The sequence below is a fragment of the Triticum urartu genome, chromosome 7A, assembly GCF_056163025.1.
Source record: "Triticum urartu cultivar PI428250 chromosome 7A, HENAU_Tu73, whole genome shotgun sequence".
Lineage (NCBI taxonomy): Eukaryota > Viridiplantae > Streptophyta > Magnoliopsida > Poales > Poaceae > Triticum > Triticum urartu.
The window spans coordinates 566,233,682-566,253,870 of record NC_141879.1 but is presented as its reverse complement, the minus strand read 5'-3'; the positions used below and the strand labels follow the sequence as shown (position 1 = coordinate 566,253,870).

The following is a 20,189-nucleotide window of genomic DNA, read 5'->3' as shown; positions in this document are numbered from 1 at the left end:
ATCCAGCTCCACCTTCAACATGACTCAATGGTAGATGATCAGTCCACCCTCGCGCCCCGTCGACTTCAAGCTCTGTGTGTACATCACCTTGAATCAACCCCGCGCCATAGTCTTGTCGAAGTCACACGAGCCCTCAGACCCGCGCCACGTGTTTCCACGCCCCAGAAGTCGGTCACCATCAGCATCACGCTCCTATGTCGCTGTCGCCGATCCCACCATCGTCTTCTGTACCAACCGACTTGTGTCGATCCGTCAGACTATCCAGTCCAACCCAACCGAACTTGTCCGACTACATGACACGCTCGAGACTCCCAAATCGTCTTCCAAGAATTTCCATCCATCACATGATAATTCCATCTTAGCTGATATGACTTCCTGCAACCCCTTCAAGCATCCCCAATGTGCCAGCAAATCTTCCATCATTGTCTGCCATAACTCAAGGTTTTCAGTTCCGTGAACTTCTCCACCTCAATCCCGATGCCCGATGGCGTCATGATTCTTCATACAACTGACCTTGTGAAAAATAACCGAGCTTCCACCGCAATGCCCCAAGTACACAAGCAAAACCTCAAGAGGTACAACCCCGTGTACTAATAGCAAAATCCAACCAAATTTGGTCTTTCACGTGATATGCTCCTGGCTCTATCTCCAATGCTCTCTGTTGCTTTGTCAATGTCCCTGCTAGCTTCAATGGATACGTATCGCTTTATGGTTTTCCTTTTTGCTCAAAACGATCTGTTGCATTGCGTCGCATACATGAGGACTCGGTCCTCTTTTCTTAAAAAAAATCACGTATCTAACTGCTCTTTCCTACTTGTACACCACCGGACTCACCGCATGATCCTTGACTCGCCGCATGCATCCTTGGGGCTTCCGCCGGCTGGGCCGCTGCCCACGCACGCGCCTTTGGGCCTCCGCAGCCAGTGCCCGATCGACCGATCGACCTGCTGCCCTGCCTGCCTGCCCGACGCGCCGCCGCTGCTTACTGTACGCTCGCCCGATTGACCTACGCAAGATTTTTCGCCGCACGTACGTCTAGCCTGCTTGCAAGTCCGATCCGATCTCTGTAGGTTGCCGTGCGCCTTGACGTCTTTCGATCGAATCTCAACCGTTCTCATTATGATATCGATCGAAACATCAAATCTTCCTCTAAATCGAATCAACGCCTCCGCAAACCTTCATTCTTCAACCATAGCTCTGATACCACTTGTTAGAATAAATTCAAGGCATAACGTCGATCATCCGAGGACGACACCGAGATTTGTTAACGAGGTTCACCGATATGGCTACATCGCGGGGCCTGACTACGGGCGCTCCTCCCCGTGACACCGTCACAATACCGCACACCGGCCACCCGGGTGCCAGCACACGTCGCCGGCTCCCCCTTGCGTGCCTGTGCTATTATGTTGGCATAGGTTACATCGTGTGTCTAGCCCCACTATATATGAGAGGCCTAGGATACAAGTGTCCTATTAAGACACGACTCCATATCCTATCTAAACACAATACAACTACAAGTCCAACTATAACCTACCTTATACATAATATTCGACACAACTCAGATTTATCTTCAAACAGAAATACCATCGGCTTCTACATCGAGAGATGCATAGAACCAAATATTATCTATATTAATAAAAAATGTCAAGTAAATCAGCTTGCACAATACAAAGATAAAAAAATTTCTAAGATATGCCTTGTCACAACATCTTCAAATCGTACCGCTAAACCTATGACAACATATTAGCAGACAAAAGGACGCGGCGCTTCAAGACAACGCCTATAAGAAAAATCATCATGTCTTCTTGACTTCCCCCTGCTCTCGCGTCACCCCTCTCGGGCGACACGAGAGCGGCCCCAAACCCTAGCCGCCATCACCTCTCCTCTCTCCTTCCCCCTCCCCGCCGCCACCCAAGGAGGCCACGGGCTGCCGCGTCTTCCAGTGAAGGTGGCGGCGCGGATTTGCTGCCTCGCGCTGGTGTGAGGGGCTCTGGAAGCTAGGACAACGGCCTTGGGTGGAGATGGTGGCATCGATCTCCCCCGTGGATGGCGCGCGCGGGTACTGGCCGTCCCTCATGGCTGCATGGGAGGCGTGAGAGCGGTGAGGTATTGTTGCTGCGGCGGGTGTCTCTTCTTCCTCCCGGCCCCTTCCCCTCGCGGTGGTCTCCTCTCGCCGATTTGATAGCTCGCCAGTCAAATCTGGCCGGCGAGGATGGGGTGGTGGAGCCTTGGAACTGGGGAAACCCTTGGCCGATTTCGCGCTGACCTCGACGCCGGTGGTGCTCCGATGCCGTTCTCCCTCTTAAGGGCGGGTCGAGCTTCCAGGTCCGCCCCCTCCTCCCCATACTTCTCCGGCTGAAAGTCTTGGCATTTTGGCTGGACGGCAGAGGCGTTCTGGCGTCTTGGTTCTCCCTGGAGGTGCCATTCAAGGGGTGGTTTGGGGGTTGTGGTCCTGGTGCGTGGTGGTTGGTGGCGGCGGTGGTGCTCGGTTCCCCTGGTTGCCGGCGTTGGAGGTAGTGTGCGGGTCCTTCCACATCTTTCAATGGCTCCTCGCCTTGTCTGCTGGTTGGTCGCCAGCCGGTGGTGGTCATCCGCGAGTATGGCATGGTCCGGACGAAGGGGAGATAGTGGTCTCCCCTCTGGCAGTGGCCCCAGGTGGCGGGCGGCGGAGTCGGCGTCTTCCTTCAAGCAGTCTGGATCTTCATGTCCACGGCAATTGTTGTCATCGGGTGGCTTTGGTTCTGTCGTTCTGGCTGCACAATATCTCCGACGGCTTGATCGTTGTTTCTGCTGGTTCTCTGTTTGCTGCTGCCACTGGTCGTACTGACATGTGCATGTTTTATTTCAGTTTTTGGTCAAGTCTTTGCCTATGTAATCCAGCACCATTGTATCCTAGCCGGTTGATGGCTTCATTAATTTGAAGTCGGCCCTTCATGCCTTTCTCTAAAAAATAAGAAGGAATCATCGTCGCGCGCCTATGCCGGGTGGTCCAACCAAATGCCAAACCAAGTAATATCACCCTGAAGTTCGAACCAACACCTTTAACAAAGTAACAAAGTGCAGTCGTCGACGTCGACGTTACCCAGTCGACGCCACCCAATCAAGTCAGAGGGAAGATCATGTGTTTACACCCGAAGAGAATGTTTGTCGCCATGGTTACGGTCCACCACCCTACTTGCGTACTCACACAAACTAGCTGGCCAGAGAAACGCCATCACATCACTTCTGACTACTGCCGCACCACCGTCCCGCGAATGGTTGACGTATGTGTCACGGACGCCGAGCAGCCATCATCTAGATGCCAATGTTGGCGCTGACATGCGGAGACATAACTTTTTTTTGAGAAACTTTCAATCTATTCATCTTCAATCATTGCAGTACAATGAACACCAAAAATAATGAGGAAAGCTAGGAGAGAAAAAGGTGGCGATCTAGGGTTGCAGCGTCGTCGCCGTCGGCGACGGCTGCTACTGCTGTTGGCTTTACAAGAGTGTCCGTCGAGTGCGACGGCTATTCTGAGCCGCCGAGAAGAATCGATCCAGTTGATGCTAGCCCAAGTCAAGCTCACGTGTATGTGCATGCACCGTTTGGAAATTCAATCCAGTTGCCTGCTAGCTTTGCTGGCTTTGCATGTATGGTGATGTGCCCGGGTGAATCAATCTAGCCAGCGTGAAGCTTGTTTGAGGTCCTGACGAGGGGCTTTCTCTACAGACTTGTCGTCCCCTAGCAAAAGAAGCTAAGGTTTGCTGTCCTCCAATGGTTCTTCCCTCGAGATTTTTTTATTTGACATTCCTTGTTGCACCGACTGCCGACGACAATGAAAGTCCTTTCTTGAAACTGTTGTGCATGCTCAATGACGGCAATTTGGGACCTCTTGTCTCTACAAGAGCGTGTGAGAGCGGAGGTGGTGTTCCTCTCGGAATCCCATCTTGATGATAATAAAGCGGATGAAATTAGGAGTAAGTTGGGGTTTGATTGTGCTTAGAGCATCTCCAGCCGCGTCCCCAACATGCCCTTCCCAGGCGTTTTTGCCGTGCCGGCGCCGAAAAAACGGTCCAGTCGCGCCCCTAGGACGCCGAAAAACGCCGGCTCGGGCCTTTTTTCCGCCCGGCGGTCACAGGCCGAACCCGGCGCACTGGGGGCAGTTGGGGGCTCCGGCGCAAGGGAAAAGCGCGGCTGGCCAACGTCGTCAGGGAAAAAGTCAAGGTTTTCTTCCCCGACTCGCCTCCCACCCCCCGCGCCCTCGGCCGCCATTAGCTATATCTCGGCGCCGCCCACCGCCTTTCACCACTAGATAGCCATTCCACGCCGGAAAAATAGAAGAGCTTTGCCGCGACAGCCCCTCCAATAGCAGCTGGGCGTTTCCGGCCGCCGTTTTCGACCGCGGAGGGGCAGTTTAGCGGCGGGGACACGCCCACCGGGTGCAAGGTGTTCGACGATTTGCCTGCCTCGGCGATGGACTCGGATGACGAGGAAGCGCTTGCCGCGCTGCTGGAGGAGGAAGCTGAGGCCGACGTCCAGGAAGAAGAGCATCTCATGGTGCTCGCTGCCCTCGCCCAGCTGCTGGCGAGCAATGAAAAGCCGCGGCGAGGTGGCTCGGCGCCGGGGCGGGTGAAAGCAAAGAACCGGCATCGTCTCGAAGGCTACTGCATGCTCTACTCCGACTACTTCGCTGATGCTCCACTTCACGGCGAGAAAACATTTCGGCGCCATTATCGGATGAGCCGAAAGCTCTTCCTCAGGATTGTGAATTCCAACCGGGAGTTTGACAACTACTTCAAGTGCAAGATGGATTGCACCGGCGCCCTTGGATTCACCTCCATCCAGAAGTGCACGACAGCGATGAGGATGCTTGCATACGGAGCTCCCGATGATTCACTCGACGACTATGGGCGCATGGCCGAGTCCACCAGCATAGAGTGTTTCTACAAGTTCTGTCGGGCAGTGGTGGCAGTGTTTGGACCGCAATACTTGAGAACACCCAATGCGGAAGACACTGCTCGGATCCTAGCACAGAATGCAGCAAGAGGATTTCCTGGGATGCTTGGAAGCATCGACTGCATGCATTGGAAATGGAAGAATTGCCCATTTGCTTGGCAGGGGATGTACAAAGGCGCCCAAGGCGGTTGCAGTGTGGTGCTTGAGGCGGTGGCCACACATGACCTCTGGATTTGGCACTCCTTCTTTGGTATGCCAGGAACTCACAATGACATCAACGTGCTATAGTGCTCTCCTGTCTTTGCCAAGCTTTTTGAAGGCCATTCTCCTCCGGTGAACTTCGAGATCAATGGGCGGCACTACAACAAGGGGTACTATCTAGCTGATGGCATCTATCCGAGATGGTCGACATTTGTGAAGACCATCTCAAACCCTGTGCCAGGAGGCAAGAACGCCTGGTTTGCGAAGATTCAGGAGGCGTGCAGGAAGGATGTCGAGCGGGCATTTGGTGTGCTCCAATCTCGATTTGCTGTTGTTCGGTACCCCGCTCAGACGTGGTCCAAAGATCAAATGTGGGAGATTGTTACTTGCTGTGTCATCTTGCACAACATGATCATCAAGAGCGAGCAAGAAGACCCAGTGTTTGACACTGAACCATACTACAGGCAGGGTCCTCTAGCCGAAGTTGATCACCAGCTACCGCCAACTTGGACTGCCTATCTCAGTATGCGTCAGGAGATCCGAGACCCACAGGTGCATCATCAACTGCAGAAAGATCTGATTGAGCACCTATGGAGGCTCAAGGGGGACGCCGTGTGATGAAATACGAGTTTTTATTTGTTGAACTATATAATTTGTATTGAACTATTTGTTGTTGTACTATTTTGTTGAAGTATTTGATTTTTCTGTGATGAAATATGTGGTAAGAAAAAATTGTGTTGATAATTGAACGCCGAGACACGGCGAACCACGCCGAATATGGGCCTATTCTCGCCCATATGGGCCCTTTATTCGCTGAAATGGGGCTGCAAAGTGGGCCAATTTCGGTGCCTGGTGGCGAGCTGGGGCCGACGACTGGGCGCAAAACCGCCCCCAGCGCCGATTGTATCGCCGGCTCGCCCCCAGGGGGCGATTTTTATGCGTCCTGGGGGGGCCAACGGCTGGAGATGCTCTTATGTAGTTGGCAGTGATGGAAGATCAGGTGGACTTGCTCTGTTTTGCAATCATGCTGATAAGGTGATTTTGAATTATAAGTGTGCTAATTTCGTTGATGTGGTGTTCATGAATGATCGGGTGTGGACTGGAGACTTACTGGGTTTTATGGATGCCCAGCTTGGGATCAGCAACATTTGTCATGGCAATTCATCCGAGGTTTGCATCACGACAGAGGCGCTCAATGATAAGTACCCCCTCCGTAAACTAATATAAGAGTGTTTAGATCACAAACTAATATAAGAGCGTTTAGAACGCTCTTATATTAGTTATAGAGGGAGTATTTGGGATTGCTGTATAAAGTGGGGATGGATAAAACAGACTATTTTCAATACTTGATTGATCGTGTCATGCAGAGGGTGAATGGTTGGAAAGAGAGGCAATTATCATTGGGCGGTAAAGAAATCCTTCTCAAGTCAGTTGCACAGGTTATACCATCATATGAAATGTCAGTATTTAAAATTCCTAAACAAGTTTATAAAGGAATATCTGACTCGATGTCGCACCATTGGTAGGGGGACAGTGACAACCAAAAGAGAATGCATTGGATGGCATGGTGGAAATTGTGTGTGCTGAAGTGCAAAGGAGGTATGGAGTTTAGAGACATCCACTGTTTTAATTTGGCTCTTCTAGCAAAATAAGCATGGAGGTTAATAGATAATCCATATTCTTTGTGTGGTACTGTCCTGAAGGCAGAGTATTTTCCTGATGGAGATTCGCTCAATGCTAAATTAAAAATGGGAGCTTCCCTCACTTGGCAAAGTATTATGGCAGGGGTGAACACTCTGAAACATGGGTGCATCTCAAGAGTGGGTGATGGACAGAAAATCAATATATGAGATGACCCATGGATTCCTGGTTCATGTAATATAACATTTGTTACTGTACATGGCAACCATATCGTATCAAAAGTAAAGGACTTGATTGATCCTAGTACTAACTAGTGGGATGAGGAACTAGTGAGGCAAACCTTCTGGTAGGTGGATGTTCATCAAATCTTAGCAATTCCGCTTCCCGATTATGACATGGAGGACTTTTTTGCATCGGGTATGACAAAAAGATCAGATTTTTCGTGAAATCAGCATATTATGTTGAGTGGGATCACGAGGGCAACCTGCGTCGACCAAATGGACAAGGAACAAGCAGGTTGGTAGTGTGTGGTAAAGAATTTGGAGCTTGGACTATCCGGCAAAGGTAAAAATATTTTTTTGGAAAACTCTTCATGGAACTTTACCTTGTGGCGTTAATCTTTCAAACAAACATGTTAAGGTATCACTACAATGCCCTGTTTGGAGAACAGGGGATGATACTACTTTACACGCATTGTTCAAGTGTCCAATAGTTATGCAAGTTTGGAAAGAACTTGGACTAGATAGCATTATTAGTAATGCATGTCTAATTGATAGAGCGGGAGAATGTGTGCTGGGATATCTCCTGGAGTTGCCAGAATAGGAGACATTTGTGCTAGGGCAAAAGAAAGTGCATGAAATAATAGCTATCACACTTGTTGGTATCTATGGTGGGAGAGAAGGAAGCTCCGCCATGGTGAGACAATTCAAAATGCCAAACAAATTGCAGCTTCGGTCCGAGTCTTGACATCAAACTACACTTCAGCAGCGCAACCAAAAGCTAAGAGGAAATCCGGAGGATGGATGCTACATCCTAATGGACATGTGAAGCTCAATGTGGACGTTTCGTTTGATCAAGACCTTCTTAAGGGGACAACTGGTGCAATTATTCGAGATGATAGGGGCAAATTCATAAATGCAAGGAATTGGAAAATTGACTTTTGTTATGTGCTATTCGCTGAAGCTACTGCATTGAGATATGGTCTTTGCCTAGCAGAAACAATCGGTTGCAACAAGGTTATTGTCAATTCAAATAATCTTGAGGTTGTCAGTGTCGTGGTTCTAAGTCTGACAGTAAAGTAGGGGGGGTAAGAATGTAGAGGCAAGATCCTAGCTGCGGTGAGATTGTGCACGCAGGATGTACGAGTTCAGGCCCTTTGCGGAGGAAGTAGCAGCCCTATGTCTCGGTGCCCGGAGGCTCGGTCGATTGGAATATGTGTGAAGTTACAGTACTACTAGGAAAAGGCCAGTTAGTGACGCACCTATTTTGGCCATTAATGGCGCACTATAGGTGCGCCACTATCATCACGTCACTAGTAACAAGTACTAATGGCGCACCCCTGGTGCGCCATTAGTATACCAGATAATAGTGGCGCACCACATAGTGCGCCATTACTATGTCCAACGGTGCGCCATTACTATCTGACTTAGTAATGGCGCACCACATATCTGGTGCGCTATTACTAACAATTTTTTGTAATTTTTTTTCAATTTTTTTTTCAGAATTTTTTTTTCAATTTTTTTTCTTAATCTCGGGTCACTATGGCTTAATCTCGGGTCAATATGCTTAACAGGCACTTGTTGATATATCTATCATATCAATCCTATTAAACCTTGTTGATGTCTAGGACTTTATTCATGTTCATGAGTGTGATGAAATTTTAAAAAATATTTCAAACTTCCGGTCATATTACGTATCATATTTTGAAAAAAAATCAAAAACAAAATTTGAAACCATTTTTTTCTGTTACTAGTGGCGCACCTAGCAAATGGTGCGTCACTAGTAAGTTTGATTTTTTTTCATTCCCCCCTCTAGATCTTAAAAGCCTTGTATCTTTTATTCTGTTAGGTTTTTGGGGATTTTGAAAAATCTTGAACATCGTTCCCCCGATTCAATTCAGATGTAACTTTTCGAGTAGATGATTTTCGATATAAAAAACTTTTTAATCCGAGTTCGTATCCAAAAGTTATGCCCATTTTACTAAATTTCAGAGAGATTTTGCAAATAAAGTCGAAATTCATATTTGTAAATTTTCCCAACAACTAGACCACATATCACGCGGGAAACTTATTTTCTTTTATTTTTTTGACATTTTCATCATTTTCTTTTATTTTTTTTAAAACTGAAAAGGCGGTCCAGAGGGGTGCATTTGGTTAGCAATGACGCACCAGGGGATAGTGCGCCATTACTAGTTGACATAGTAATGGCGCACCTTCACAAAGTGCGCCATTACTATGTGTATGACTTGGTTAAACCTTGGTCAAACTTAGTAATGACGCACTTTATGTAGGTGCACCATTACTTAGTTTGACATAGTAATGGCGCACTATACCCTGGTGCGCCACTACTAGTTTTGAAAAAAAAGTAAAAGAAATGTTAGTAGTTGCGCACAGAGTGTGTGGTGCGCCATTACTAGTTTTGGAAAAAAATTGTTAGTAGTGGCGCACCATGGGTGTGGTGCGCCATTAGTGATATGGACACTAATGGCGTACCTACACATGGTGCGTCACTGCTATATAGCAGTGGCGCACCATATAGGTGGTGCGCCATTAATGTCCATATTAGCTATAACCCTTTTCCTAGTAGTGCAGGGAGTGCGAACCCTTGGCCAGAGGAGGGGTGGCTTATATAAAGTGCACCGGACCCCTCCAGCCCTCAATTACACAGGGTTTAAGGTACATAAAGGTGGCCGTTACTGATAATGCCAACAATAAAGATACATGAATGACTATTAAGTCTATAGGGTAACGCCTGACCGTTGCCATACAGAGTGACTTTAGATCTTCTATATGTCGAGTGATTCTTGTCGCGGTCGAGTGAGTACTCCTTGGTCGAGTGAACTTGAATCTTCCGAGTGGTCTGTTTATGGTCGAGTGAATGATGGTATCCCTCGAATGCTTATGACTTTAGGCCAATGTCCTTGGGGAGGGTGTCTAGGTCAGGCCTATGACCCTACCCTAGGTACATGTCATCGTCATTAGCCTCCGAATGGTTCAGGGTTCGAGTGGAAAAAGGAGTGGAAGTTGGTCCCGACTCTGTTACATGCCGTGGAAGTATTTTCCTTAGACTGATGAGTTATGCGACAACTTTGACTTCATTTTTAGTCGCCTTGATCCATTCTAAAGTAGTCGAGTGAACTTTTGCTGATAATCTTCGAGTGTTGATATGAAAGAAATCTTCAGTCTGACAGGTTGCTCTGCAGTTCCCGGATCTTGCGGGATTCGAAATTTTGGGAAGCGCGCGGGGCGGAGGAGGCCGCATTAATCGGGATGGATTAGGCAGGGGCGCCTCGATCACCGCGCCACCTTTTTCGCCACGTACCGAGCGAGCAACAGTTGCGGTATTTGACATGATTGCCCGGGCCCAGTCGTCAGTCACTCGGAAATGACTCCATATAAGACGTTGGGTTGGGGAATTTTGCACAGTGCGCCTCAATTTCTCCTTCTTCCTCCTCTCCTTCTCCACCGTTACCGCTTTCGCTCTCGATGCCGCCTCCCGCCCGTGCGCCCCTTGCTGTGATGGTGAAGGACAAGATGGCGGCGCTGGAGCGCACAAAGAAGGGAGCGGCAAAGGGGAAGGGCAAGAAGACCACCAGGAGCGGGCCGTCGTCGAGATCTGGCTTGCCACGCGGTTGGGTTCAGGGCGATTGGATCCGATCCACAAGCGTGCTGGATGACTTGCAAGACCTGGCCAAGAGGGGGCTGATTGAGCATGATTCCTGGAGGCTCCCACGGGATGAAACTAAGCCACAGCCTCAGGAGGGTGAGTGTGTCTTACTCGCCACTCACGTCGACCATGGTTTTTCTTTGCCCCCACATCCCTTTTTCCGTGCATTCCTGAACTTCTTCGGAGCCCAACTCCACCATTTCTCTCCCAACACTATCACGTACCTTGCGGCCTATGTCTCCTTGTGCAAGAATTTCCTGGGCTGCCGACCGCACTAGGGTTTGTTTAAACACATCTTCACATGCCGCTCACAGACTATGAAAAAGGCTAGCCCGAGTGATGAGAAAACACAGGTGATCCAGATGTGTGGGGGCTTAGGTATCCAGATGAGGGGGAAGAGTGCTTTTCCTGCGATGACTCTCCCTGACTCGGTTAGAGGGTGGCAGTCGACTTGGTTTTATTGCAAAGACAAGTCGACCCCTGGTCATTCGACTGGTCTCCCCCCTTTTCCTTAGCGCGAGTCCAGAAACCTACTTCCTTGAGAGTGACTCCAGCAGAGAAGGTGGAGGTGTCCATGTTGATGGAGCGAGTAGTTCAGCCGATCCATGAGGGTGTGACTGGTATGGATCTGCTCGAGGTATTCCTCAGTCGACGTATTCAACCCCTCCAGGCTCGTGATCACTCCATGTGGATGTACTCGGGGATTGAAGATTCCACTTGGATCCACCCAGAGGACGTTGATGAGAAGTCGGTGGCACAGTGGGTGCAAAGCATGATAGGGAACAAGGATAACCCCAGGGGGTCCCGAAGAGTTTTACCATTCGACACCAACAACCAACCAGACAAGGTTTGTCCCTTATCTCCGAGTGTTTTTCATTCTGACTTGCATTTGTTTACTGAGTCGACCACCCTTTGGTCACCTCTTTTGCTTCACAGGTTTATACGGAGCCGTACTCAATGACGAACAGGGAGCAAGAGCAGTACCAGGAAGGAGAAGAAAGCGGAGGCGAAAGCATGGATTGTCAGTCTGATGGAGGAGAAGAGGAGGAGGAAAGCGAGGACTCAAGCAATGGTGAAGAAGTCGAGTCACCACCTTGCAACGAAAAGCGTTCCAAACATAAGCACGACCCATCAAGTATCCACGGCGAAGTAGCTAAGCCGACCGGACAGACTTCGAAGCGCACTCGGACCTCTTCGCCTGTGCCGACTGAGAAGGCTCCAAAGCAGCCAAAAGTTGCAGAACCAAAGCCTCGGAAGACCCTGCCCAAGATCAAGATCGACGTCCCCGTCACTTCTGCGCAAGTGTCTTGCCCCCACTTTTTGACCAGGGACTTGTGCTATCGACTCTTTCTCATTTGTCCGAGTGAATCTTGAAACTTGCAGAGCTGCTACCTCTGGGACTTCTGCTTACAGGGATGATGACGAGGATGTGGAAGACGCGGTCACTTCTAACCCGGGTATGACTTTTGCAAACTTGTCTTTGCTTTCTCAGCCATTTTGTTGATCGACTGAATTTTTATGGTTAATTCTTTTTTGCAGCTCCTCCCAATGTCATTGATCTTCCAGATGACGATGAGGATGTGCCGCTGAGGCCCAGGAGGAGTAAGAAGACATCAACTGGCAAGGTGCCCCAGTCGACACTAGTGACGGAGCCAGTGATCCAGGAGACCGGCGATGCCAACCGAGCTTCTGTGACTTTTGCCGTACCATTGTCGAGTGCTCAGCCTTAGACGTCGACTTCTCAGATCCCAACCGATACACCGTCTCCAATCTTCACTACGTATCGCGTCCCGGAGGACCAAGTGGGTGCTGCCAAGGAGGCCATATGCATCATGATGGAGCAGATGAAGGTGGTTCGAGGGGCCAGTCAAGCTGCTTATGACGCCAGCTCAACTCTCCGGAGCAACGTCCAGGTTGGTTGATTACCGACTGAACTCTTAGCTTGTCGCTTGCTCTGTTAGGATATGCTACCTGAAAATTTCCCTTGTGCATCTTTTCATCAGTCTGCCTTTTGCATTTGCACACCCACTGGGTGTTTAATTTATTGCCGAATAGTACTGCTGAATAGTTTTGCTTCTTGAGTCGACTAGATTCTGTCGATTGAGTCTTTGAACCAGTGGGGGCACGCTGAGTGCATTCACTGGGTGTAGTCCCCGAGACCGTAGTTGACTGCGGGCGGTCGGCTATGGTCTGAGAATCATAACTTTCTCACTTGGTCTGAACAGATCATGTCGAGTGTAACTTGAACCAGTGGGGGCACGCTAAGTGCACCCACTGGGTGTAGTCCCCGAGACTACCGTTGAATGTTTGATTCGACAGTAGTCTGAGAATTTTTTTCACCCAGGAGTGAATAACTTTTGATTTTGTTCACTGATGTAACATTTGTTGACTTCAAAAATCCTGTGAGCTCATCTCCAAATTTTCCGAATTCGAGGAGAAGCAGAGACAACTCAATCTTGACTTGGAGTTGGCTAAGCAGAACTTGCAGAAGGCCAAAGATGAGACAACCGATATGGAAGGTAACAACTGGTCGATTGTTTATCTTGGCCGACTCACAAGTCATCTCCTTGTTCTTCTGTCTGACCCGAGTACATATCTTTCAGAGAAAATGAAGCAGGCTCTGGCGAAAAAGGACCTCGATCTTGCTGCTGCGCAAAAGGAGGCTCAGGAGAAGACTGTACTTGCTGACAAGAAACTGGCCTCAGTGGGTGCGCTGGAGGAAGAAAACACCAAGTTGAAGACATCCCTTAACGAGTCCAACCGAGAAGTGACTCTTCTGAAGAAAGACAAAGTGGCTTTGAACGAGAAGATTGAAGGCATTTCTCGTAAGAGAAATGATCTCGAAGCTTATCTGGGGGCACTCGCCAAGAAGCTATTCCTTGTGCTCGAAGGTATTCTTCCTTGTCTGACTGTTTAGCTATCGTCGATTCACCATGCAACCGTCGACTCATTATTTCTTTGCGTTTGTAGAATTCTGCCAAAACTTTGAAGAAGAAACCGGACGAATCGATACAGGCCTGGACCCCGTCCTTTCCCCTGTTGGTGATGAAGCTACCATGAACGTGCTCCGACTGGAATCCCGTGTTTCCAGTGTTACGGCCTACCTTGCTCACCTGAAGGTTGCGGTGTCGCAGATTGACTCAACGCTTTGGCCACGGGAGACGCCCCAGAATGACCTCGAGTCTTTGATGACTCGACTCAATGAGATCCCTGGCTGAGTGCAGGAGTGGAAGAAGTCGTCTGCTCGCTACAGTGCTGACGTAGCTCTGTCGCTAGTTCGAGTCCACTTCAAGGAAGCCAAGGAGGAGAAGCTATCAGCGATCAAGGTTGCCAATACCAGAAAACATGACTTCCAGTCCTTCATGGAGACCTTTATTGCCGCCGCCACTCGGATTGGAGATGGAATCGACCTGGACGAATTCGTCGAGCCTGCCAGTCCTCCCGCGGAGTGAACAAACTTTTTATGATCCGATTAAATTTTCTTCGGTATGCCGAGTGGTTTTTGTAACCGTTTAAACTTCTTCGGGCTTGATGCTCGAGTACCTTGAACTGCGATCTAGAACCTTGTGGGATTTATCTAAACTTGGTTGCTTTTGGATCTTTTGACTCTTTGAGTAGAACTTTTTTCTTCAGTATGAGTTGCTACTGACTTTGTGAGCAGCTCAGTCGAGTGTATCATGGGCAAAGGTACTTGGTGTTGCCCATGGCCTGCACCTCGTCGTCCTTGTGGATCGGGATGGAGCGGACGTTGTATTTGTGTCAAAACTCCGAGGACAGATCATGGTCGACCTGCGTCTCGTCATCTTTGCAGATAAGGATGGAGCGAACGTTGTATTTGTGTCGAAGCTCCGAGGACAGATTGTGGTCGACCTACACCTCGTCGTCCTTGCGGATAAGGATGGAGCGGACGTTGTATTTGTGTCGAAGCTCCAAGGACAGATCGTGGTCGACCTGCACCTCGCCGTCCTTGCGGATAAGGATGGAGCGGACATTGTATTTGTGTCGAAGCTCCGAGGACAGATCGTGGTCGACCTGCACCTCGTCGTCCTTGCGGATAAGGGTGGAGTGTGTTTTAAAACTTAGGCGAGTACTAGACTGCAGCTAAGCCCCCGAGTGGGAGGGTTGCTCACCACTCGGTAGGATTTTTTTAAACTTAGGCGAGTACTGGACTGCAGCTAAGCCCCCGAGTGGGAGGGTTGCTGACCATTCGGTAGGATTTTTTTAAACTTAGGCTAGTACTGGACTGCAGCTAAGCCCCCGAGTGGGAGGGTTGCTCACCACTTGATATGATTTTTTTAAACTTAGGCGAGTACTGGACTGCAGCTAAGCCCCCGAGTGGGAGGGTTGCTCACCACTCGGTAGGATTTTTTAAACTTAGGCGAGTACTGGACTGCAGCTAAGCCCCCGAGTGGGAGGGTTGCTCACCACTCGGTAGGATTTTTTTAAACTTAGGCGAGTACTAGACTGCAGCTAAGCCCCTGAGTGGGAGGGTTGCTCACCACTCAGTAGGATTTTTTAAACTTAGGCGAGTACTGGACTGCAGCTAAGCCCCGAGTGGGAGGGTTGCTCACCACTTGGTAGGATTTTTTTAAACTTAGGCGAGTACTGGACTACAGCTAAGCCCCCGAGTGGGAGGGTTGCTCACCACTCGGTAGGTTTTTTTTAAACTTAGGCGAGTACTGGACTACAGCTAAGCCCCCGAGTGGGAGGGTTGCTCACCACTCGGTAGGATTTTTTAAACTTAGGCGAATCAGGTTCGCAGCTAAACCCCCGGATGAGAGACATGCTCTCCACTCGATGGGATTTTAATTTTTGGAACTTAGGCAAATCAGGTTCGCAGCTAAGCCACCCACTAGGCGATTTTGGACACATGCAAAAGAAATAACAATCATTTAGGAGACTGCAAAACCTTGTCTTTGATAAACAAATTGAAAGGTACTTCTTATTACATCTCAACAGTCCAAATGATTAAGTGTTAAAGTGGCGGAGAAGCTCCGCATTCCAGGCGCGTGGCTCGTCTTTCTTGTGTTCCACATCGTACATGTGATATGCACCGTTGTGGAGCACTTTGGTGATGGTGAAGGGGCCTTCCCAAGCAGGGGCGAGCTTGTGTGGACGTTGCTGGTCCACTCGGAGTATTAGGTCTCCTTCCTGAAATGCTCGACCCCTGACGTTTCTGGCGTGAAAATGCCGCAGATCTTGTTGATAAATGGTCGACCGGATCGGCGCCATCTCTCTTTCCTCTTCTAGAAGGTCAACAACATCTTGATGGGCTTGTTCTGCTTCGGCTTATGAGAAAAGTTCCACTCGCGGGGCACTATGAAGCAAATCAGTCGGTAGCACGGCCTCGGCTCCATAGACCAAGAAGAAGGGAGTCCGACCAGTCGATCGATTCGGTGTTGTCCTCAGGCCCCACAGTACTAATGGTAACTCATCTACCCAAGCTCCAGCCGCATGCTTGAGATGTCGCATTAGCCTGGGCTTCAATCCTTGGAGGATCAAACCATTTGCTCTTTCTGCTTGTCCGTTCAACTTCGGGTGAGCGACTGAAGCATAATCGACCTGAGTGCCTTGGGAAGCACAAAAAGCTCTGAATTCATCTAAATCAAAGTTTGATCCATTGTACATGATGATGCTGTGCGGGGCTCCAAACCTGAATGTCAGCCCCTTGACGAAGCTGACGGTAGTGCTTGAATCGAGGCTTTTGATGGGCTTGGCCTCAATCCACTTAGTGAACTTGTCGACTGCAATAAGTAGGTGAGGGAGACCACTTCTGCCAGTCCTCAAGGGTCCAACCATATCCATCCCCCAAACAGCAAATGGCCAGACGAGTGGAATGGTCTTCAGAGCTGAGGCAGGTTTGTGAGACATGTTGGAGTAGAACTGGCAACCTTCACACTTGTCGACTATTTCCTTTGCCATTTCATTCGCTCGCGGCCAGTAAAAACCTGCTCGGTATGCTTTGGTCACGATTGTCCGTGAGTACGCATGGTGACCACAGATCCCCGAGTGGATATCACTGAGGATCATTCGACCTTCTTCTGGGGTAATGCATTGTTGAGCAATGCTACCTCTTGAGCACTGCATTGGTTTTCCCTTGAAGAGGAATGGGTGATGCAACAAAGTAGCGTAAGTATTTCCCTCAGTTTTTGAGAACCAAGGTATCAATCCAGTAGGAGGCCACACGTAAGTCCCTCGTACCTACACAAACAAATAAGAACCTCGCAACCAACGCGATAAAGGGGTTGTCAATCCCTTCACGGTCACTTATGAGAGTGAGATCTGATAGAGATAATAATGATAAGATAAATATTAATTGTATTTTTATGATATAGATTGAAAGTAAAGATTGCAAAATAAAATAGATTGGAAACTTGTATGATGGAGAATAGACCCGGGGGCCATAGGTTTCACTAGTGGCTTCTCTCAAGATAGCATAAGTATTACGGTGGGTGAACGAATTACAGTCGAGCAATTGATAGAAAAGCGAATAATTATGAGAATATCTAGGCATGATCATGTATATAGGCATCACGTCCATGACGAGTAGACCGACTCCTGCCTGCATCTACTACTATTACTCCACACATCGACTGCTATCCAGCATGCATCTAGAGTATTAAGTTCATAAGAACAGAGAAACGCCTTAGGTAAGATGATATGATGTAGAGGGATAAACTCAAGCAATATGATATAAACCCCATCTTTTTATCCTCGATGGCAACAATACAATACATGTCGTTTCCCTTTCTGTCACTAGGATCGAGCACCGCAAGATTGAACCCAAAGCTAAGCACTTCTTCCATTGCAAGAATGATCAATCTAGTAGCCAAACCAAACTGATAATTCGAAGAGACTTGCAAAGATAACCAATCATGCATAAATTATTTCAGAGAAGAATCAAATATTGTTCATAGATAGACTTGATCATAAACCCACAATTCATCGGGTCTCGACAAACACACCGCAAAAAGAGTTACATCGAGATCTCCAAGAAGATCGAGGAGAACTTTGTATTGAGATCCAAAGAGAGAGAAGAAGCCATCTAGATACTAGCTATGGAGCCGAAGGTCTGAAGTAAAGTACTCACATATCATCGGAGGGGCCATGGAGTTGATGTAGAGGCCCTCTGTGATCAATGCCCCCTCCAGCGGAGCTCCGGAAAAGGCCCCAAGATGGGATCTCTTGGGTACAGAAGGTTGCGGCGGTGGAAATAGCGGTTCGTGGTGCTCCTGGATGTTTTCGGGGTATGTGAACATATATAGGAGGAAGAAGTAGGTCGGTTGAGCCACGAGGGGCCCACGAGGGGGGAGGGCACGCCCAGGGGGGTAGGCGCGCCCCCTGCCTCGTGGCCACCTCGTTGGTTGCTTGACGTCCACTCCAAGTCCTCCGGATCATGTTTGTTCCAAAAATCACGACCCCGAAGGTTTCATTCCGTTTGGACTCCGTTTGATATTCCTTTTTTGCGAAACATTGAAATAGGCAAAAAAACAACAATTTGCACTAGGCCTTGGGTTAATAGGTTAGTCCCAAAAATAATATAAAAGTGTGAAATAAAGCCCATTAACATCCAAAACAGATAATATAATAGCATGGAACAATAAAAAATTATAGATACGTCGGAGACGTATCAGCATCCCCAAGCATAATTCCTGCTCGTCCTCGAGTAGGTAAATGATAAAAACAGAATTTTTTATGTGGAATGCTTTCTAGAATATTCTTCAATGAATTTTTCTCTATTGTGGCATGAATGTTCAGATCCGAAAGATTCAAGATAAAAGTTTATTGTTGACATAAAAATAGTAATACTCCAAGTATGCTAATCAAGCAATTATGTCTTATCAAAATACCATAGCCAAAGAAAACTTATCCCTACAGAGTCATATAGTTTGGCCATGCTTCATTTTCGTCACACAAAATGCTCCCATCATGCACAACCCCGATGACAAGCCTAGCAATTGTTTCATACTTAGCCTTTTCAAACTCTTTCAACTTTTATGCAATATATGAGCGCGAGCCATGGACATAACACTATGGGTGGAATAGAATATGATGATTGAGGTTGTGTGAGAAGACAAAAAGGGAGAAAGTCTCACATTGACACGGCAAATCAATGGGCTATGGAGATGCCCACCGATTGATGTCAATGCAAGGAGTAGGGATTGCCATGCAACAAATGCACTAGAACTATAAATATATGAAAGCTCATCAAAGAAACTAAGTGGGTGTGCATCCAACTTGCTTGCTCACGAAGACCTAGGGCATTTGAGGAAGCCCATAATTGGAATATACAAGCCAAGTTCTATAATGAAAAATTCCCACTAGTATATGAAAGTGACAAAATAAGAGACTCTCTATCATGAAGATCATGGTGCTACTTTGAAGCACAAGTGTGGAAAAAGGATAGTAACATTGTCCCTTTTCTCTTTTTCTCTCTTTTTTTATTTGGGCCTTCTATTTTCTCTTTTGGCCTCTTTTTTTTATTATTTTTCGTCTGGAGTCTCATCCCGACTTGTGGGGGAATCATAGTCTCCATCATCCTTTCCTCACATGGGACAATGCTCTAATGATGATCATCACCCTTTTAATTACTTACAACTCGATACTTAGAACAAAATATGACTCCATGTGAATGCCTCCGGCGGTGTACCGGGATTGCGATGAATCAAGAGTGACATGTATGAAAAATTAAGCATGGTGGCTTTCCACAAATACGATGTCAACTACATGATCATGCAAAGCAATATGACAATGATGATGCGTGTCAGAATAAATGGAATGGTGGAAAGTTGCATGACAATATATCTTGGAATGGCTATGGAAATGCCATAATAGGTAGGTATGGTGGCTGTTTTGAGAAAGATATAAGGAGGCTTATGTGTGATAGAGCGTATCATATCACGTGGTTTGGATGCACCGGTGAAGTATGCACCAACTCTCAAGGTGAGAAAGGGCAATGCACGGTACCGAAGAGGCTAGCAATGATGGAAGGGTGAGAGTGTGTATAACCCATGTACTCAACATTAGTCATAAAGAACTCACATACTTATTGCAAAAATCTTCAAGTCATCAAAACCAAGTATTCTAATAAATTCCAATTCATGTGTGTCTCTCCCAAAAGGTGTGTACAGCAAGGATGATTGTGGTAAACTAAAAAGAAAAGACTAAAATCATACAAGACGCACCAAGCAAAACACATATCATGTGGCGAATAAAAATATAGCTCCAAGTAAAGTTACCGATGGACGAAGACGAAAGAGGGGATACCTTCCGGGGCATCCCCAAGCTTAGGCTTTTGGTCGTCCTTGAATTTTACCTTGGGGTGCTTTGGGCATCCCCAAGCTTAGGCTCTTGCCACTCCTTGTTCCATAATCCATCAAATCTTTACCCAAAACTTGAACACTTCACAACACAAAACTTAAAGAAGAATCTCGTGAGCTACGTTAGTAAAATATTTTCTATGGTTCATAAACTCTATTACTAGCCATAGATTCATCAAAATAAGCAAACAACACACGAAAAAC

At 47.8% G+C, this 20,189-nt stretch overlaps 1 protein-coding gene across 1 annotated transcript; it reads left to right on the top strand.

The window, feature by feature from the left end:
* The first annotated feature begins 11,622 nt into the window (after positions 1 to 11,622).
* Positions 11,623 to 12,493, top strand: LOC147960471 (uncharacterized). Its single transcript, XM_087534787.1, has 3 exons — positions 11,623 to 11,963; positions 12,049 to 12,122; positions 12,205 to 12,493. Exons 1-3 carry the CDS (start codon positions 11,623 to 11,625, stop codon positions 12,393 to 12,395), a joined length of 606 nt encoding a protein of 201 aa, XP_087390913.1. The 3' UTR covers positions 12,396 to 12,493.
* The last annotated feature ends 7,696 nt before the right edge of the window (positions 12,494 to 20,189 follow it).

What these genes read in the sequence shown, in the direction of transcription:
- LOC147960471 (XM_087534787.1), top strand. Translation starts at nt 11,623, where the DNA reads ATGACGAACAGGGAGCAAGAGCAGTACCAGGAAGGAGAAGAAAGCGGA. An exon ending in GACGTCCCCGTCACTTCTGC is followed by an intron (nt 11,964 to 12,048) that starts GCAAGTGTCTTG and finishes TGAAACTTGCAG; the next exon opens with AGCTGCTACCTCTGGGACTT. An exon ending in CGCGGTCACTTCTAACCCGG is followed by an intron (nt 12,123 to 12,204) that starts GTATGACTTTTG and finishes TCTTTTTTGCAG; the next exon opens with CTCCTCCCAATGTCATTGAT.